General features: G+C 53.3%; 1 protein-coding gene across 1 annotated transcript; it reads left to right on the top strand.

Annotated features, from left to right (window-relative positions):
- The first annotated feature begins 247 nt into the window (after positions 1–247).
- On the top strand, positions 248–2,048 carry LOC123185622 (cytochrome P450 71A9). Its single transcript, XM_044597474.1, has 2 exons — positions 248–1,271; positions 1,358–2,048. The coding sequence occupies exons 1-2, from the start codon at positions 282–284 to the stop codon at positions 1,973–1,975; spliced, it is 1,608 nt and encodes a 535-aa protein (XP_044453409.1). The 5' UTR covers positions 248–281; the 3' UTR covers positions 1,976–2,048.
- The last annotated feature ends 2,579 nt before the right edge of the window (positions 2,049–4,627 follow it).

The following is a 4,627-nucleotide window of genomic DNA, read 5'->3' as shown; positions in this document are numbered from 1 at the left end:
GGGCTGCAGCACATGATCCTTGTGGCAGTTAGGAGGATAAAGTCCTGGACCATCAAGGACTGGCTGTTAGGATAGAGTTCTGTTCTTGACCATCAAGGACTGTCAGTTAGCATCTTAGACTAGCATCTTAGACTGGCATCTTAGCAGCATCCTAGCATATGCCTTGGCTGGCTAGCAGCCTATAAATATGTATCCCCAACCCCTGAGGTTGGCATGGCATTGTGTGAGAAATAAACCAACGAAAATTGTCCCAACTCTCCTAGTGTCATCCACATCTATCAATGCTCATGCTGAAAAGTCTAACAATCCGCACCACCACGCCCCCGCGACAACAGTTTGCCATGGCGTCGCTCCAAGCTCCCGAGCTCTTGGCATGTCTCCTCGTCGTCGTCGCCACCCTCCTCCTCCTCCTCAAGCAACTGCTCGCGCCGAGCAAGAGACGCTCCGCCTCGGCCTCGGCCTCACCCTCCCTCCCGCGCCCGAGGGGCCTGCCCCTCATCGGCAACCTCCACCAGCTCGGCGCGCTCCCGCACGACTCCCTCGCCGCGCTCGCCGTCAAGCACGACGCGCCTCTCATGCTGCTCCGCCTCGGCTCCGTGCCGACGCTCGTCGTCTCCTCCGCCGACGCGGCACGCGCCGCGTTCCAGCACAACGACCGCGCCATGTCCGGCCGCCCGGCGCTCTACGCGGCCGCCAGGTTCTCCTACGGCCTGCAGAACATCTCCTTCGCGCCGTCGGAAGGCGCCTTCTGGCGCGCCGCGCGCCGCGCGTGCCTGTCCGAGCTCCTCGGCGCCCCGCGGGTGCGCGGGTTCCGCGAGGCCAGGGAGGGCGAGGCCGCCGCGCTCGTCGCCGCCGTGGCCGACGCGTCCGGCGCCGGCGGTGCCGTGGACCTGAGCGGGCTTCTCCTCGCCGCGAGCAACAAGATCGTGCGACGTGTCGCCTTCGGCGGCGACGACGGCGGCGAAGGTGGCGCGGAGGCGAGTGCTGTCCTCAAGGAGACGCAGAGGCTTCTTGGTGCTTTCTGGGTCGCCGACTACGTGCCGTGGCTCGGGTGGCTGGACGCGCCGCGTGGCCTGCGGGGGCGTCTGGAGCGGAACTTCCACCAGCTCGACGCGTTCTACGAGAGCGTGATCGACAGTCACCTCAAACGGCGAGCATCCTCCTCCGCCGACGAGGAGGAGGACTTGGTCGACGTGCTCCTCCGCCTGCACGCCGACCCGGCTCACCGGAGCACGTTCAGCAGTCGCGACCAGATCAAAGGCATCCTCACGGTACATACTCGTGCACTTGAATAAGAACAAATACACACGCACACAAGCATTTCGTTGAAAATTCTGGCTTTTACGTATCTTTGAAGGACATGTTCATTGCCGGGACCGACACGTCGGCGGCGACGGTGGAATGGACGATGACGGAGCTGGTCAACCACCCGGGCATCCTCGCCAAGGCGCAGGACGAGGTGCGCAGCGTGGTCGGCGACAGCGGCATGGTCCGGGAGCCCGACCTCCCGGGGCTCAGCTACCTGAAGCTGGTCATCAAGGAGTCCATGAGGCTGCACCCGCCGGTGCCGCTCCTGGTGCCCCGGGAGACCACCGAGCCATGCACGATCCACGGCTGCGAGATACCGGCCGGGACGCGGGTGCTCGTCAACGCGAAGGCCATCGGCGCGCACGCCGGCGCGTGGGGCGCCGACGCGGCGCAGTTCGTCCCCGAGCGGCATGAGCGCGGCGGGGACCTCGGCGACTCCAAGCCGTGGCACGACAGCTTCGCGCTGGTGCCGTTCGGGATCGGGCGGAGGAGCTGCCCCGGCGTGCACTTCGCGACGGCCGTGGTGGAGCTGCTGCTGGCCAACCTGCTCTTCTCCTTTGACTGGAGCGCGCCGCTCGGCAAGCTGGACGCTGAGGAGGAGAACGGGTTGACCGTGTACAGGAAGAACCCTCTCATGCTGTTCGCGAAACCACGGCGATGCGTGTAGTACGATGTTGTGATCTATGTGCAGCAAATAAGTGACTTTTGGTCAAATTTATTCATTATCTTGAAACAGTCAACATTATCAGTTTTGCTGTTTTGAAATACTAACAGATCCATCCGACCTAAACATTAAAGTACAAAAGAAACGATAACATTTTATTTTTTTTATCGGACATCTGCCAATGTCGACAGAGATATTTATAAGATGATTGAGCTGTATACGATTGCATTTGATAGTAACTTTGCGAGATTGAGAATGAGCGGCTGTGTTGTCTCTATGCAAGCGTCCAAACATATGTAGGAGCAACTCTAGCACGTCTTAGGGTCCTGATTGATGTAATGAAACCGATGATTTTAGCCGAAAAGGTCGTCCTAGCAGGGTTGCACACGTCGGAAGCGTCTATGACCGACGGTGTCGACCTTGATGTCGTCGGCCTGTTGATGATGAAGAGAAGTAGAAGTTGAAATTTGGAAAATAAATATGTAATCAATGACATGGGTCCAATATGTAATAAAACTATGAAGGTTGAGATATGGCGAATCGGATTTTGCACGTTGCATGTCCAGCCTCGAAAAGCATATGGAATGCGCTTCATATTAGGATCAATATATCGACAAGAGGGAGAGGGTGAATGAGAGAATCTATGGAATTCTTCGAAAACATAAAATACTCTAGGAAATAGAAGAATAAGGGAGTATGAAACAGTAATACAAAGGCAAATTAAAACAGGAAAATCAATACCGATAACTTAGCATGCGGCTCAAAACTCCCGTGGAAGGAGCATAAGAGTGCGGGCAAGTAAAATGGCTAATTGATAGAACAGATACTCAAGTCTAACAAACAAGCAAATGCACTTGAGAATTGCTAGACAGAGTACAAAGCTAAGCATCGAGATATGCAGCGGAATAGATAGACGCATGCAAAGTCTTGACAACAATCACGAAGAAAGATATAAGGGGGAAAGCTTTGAAGCACAGAGAAACTACTAAAAGTAAAGCAGTGCGAAGAAATAGAACTCATTTCCTCAGAGAAGACAACACAATGTGTTCACCCAGTTCAAGTTGGTGCCACAACTCTATGTCTGGTTGGAAAGGCAGAGCCACAACTCTAAGTACACGAAAGTTCTCGCCTTCTTCTCCCTGAGCTAAGTTCTTCGGAACCCTCCCAATAACTCGTGGTGGATCTTGATGTGATCTCCGGACTTTCACATACATGTTCTTCGACAGTCTGGATGCTCTTGAACTTGACTCATAGCCGTCTAGAACTCTAGATGCTGCTCATTCCTCAAGAGTGAAATGTCTTAGTTCAGCTTTGATTCTCTAGTGATGCTCAATCACTTAATAGTTTTAGGTTATGGGGGATTTTTCGTCACTTAGGATTCTCTCTATCTCTTTGGAGGGATGGGTTGCTAAGACAAGACTTGTCAGTTTTCACACATGGTAGCCAACTGCAAATGGTTGGAGGCAGGTAGCTATTTATAGTCCGCGAGTGAACCCAAATTCTTCAATTGTTCCACATAATTTTTAGGGGTCATATGCTTTGGTTCAACCAAATCCTCATGGACTTTCGCCTGTGTATACACACAAACACATTATTTCCTTAATTGTTTTATCATTAATCATCCAAAACCTCAAAGGGGTACTAGATGCACTTTCACATATGCAATATAACAACTATGAACATGGCAACTATGATGGAGTTAGGCCACCTCGTAGGGTTCGGTGTTACTTACAACCATCGAGGGCTTGCTTTCACCTTCCCTCTGACCCGATGATCGCCCACATCTTTCGTGCTTCCACGACGTGGTCATTGTGTGATGGCAACTCATGTCATTTTTGGATTGATCATTAGATCGACGGGAAGTCCGTCTCGGAGCTTGCACCCCCGGGTTTTTCCATCATCCCCAAGAAAAGATGGAAAAAGACCGCACAATGTGTGAGGGCTTGTCGGAATGTGCTTGGTTCCACACATCCACGGTGCAATTGGGTCTGGCGCACTTGTGCAATACGTGGAGCTTTGGCATCGTCGTCACCCCCTTTCCCCCTTAGGGGGGAGGGTGACAGGCTGCGTTGGTGGTGGACTGATTCCGTCCAGTTAGTGCTATCTACCCCTTTTTTAGGGCTCGACTCGCGATCAAATTTGGTAGCTTTCTTGGAAGATTTGGGCGTCGCTGCACATCAAGGTCTTCACATGGCCTGCCCTTTAGGATTAGTGTTGTATGGCGGATCGCCTTGCCCGTCGTGGGCTTCCTCATGATGACTTCTGCATCCTCTACAATTAGGTTCAGAAAGATATGCAACACCTTCTTGTTGGATGCCCCTTATCTTGCCAGGTCTGGCATGAGGTGCTCTTCTGGTGTCCGTCCACAACCACTCTACCGAGATCGAAAACCGTCTTATCTGACTGGTGGGCCACCACATGTGCGCTCGCCCCTTGAGGGCACCGTGGGGGTACCTCCACTCTCATTCTACTCACTATAGTGGATTTTAAAGCACCATAATGGGTGCATCTTTGATGGGTAGCGATCCTCCGGCACTCGCCGTGTGCAAGGCATTCAGGAAGACACATGCTAGTAGAGTAAGGCCGACGCCAAAGGGATCTCCAGAATGCTCCAGGAGAGTTGTTAGTTGTTTTTTTGGGCTGAGCACTCCATGT

This window comes from Triticum aestivum, chromosome 2A, assembly GCF_018294505.1.
Source record: "Triticum aestivum cultivar Chinese Spring chromosome 2A, IWGSC CS RefSeq v2.1, whole genome shotgun sequence".
NCBI classification, from domain to species: Eukaryota; Viridiplantae; Streptophyta; class Magnoliopsida; order Poales; family Poaceae; genus Triticum; species Triticum aestivum.
This window is presented reverse-complemented; position numbering and strand designations above follow the sequence as displayed.

What these genes read in the sequence shown, in the direction of transcription:
- LOC123185622 (XM_044597474.1), top strand. Translation starts at nt 282, where the DNA reads ATGCTCATGCTGAAAAGTCTAACAATCCGCACCACCACGCCCCCGCGA. An exon ending in AGATCAAAGGCATCCTCACG is followed by an intron (nt 1,272 to 1,357) that starts GTACATACTCGT and finishes GTATCTTTGAAG; the next exon opens with GACATGTTCATTGCCGGGAC.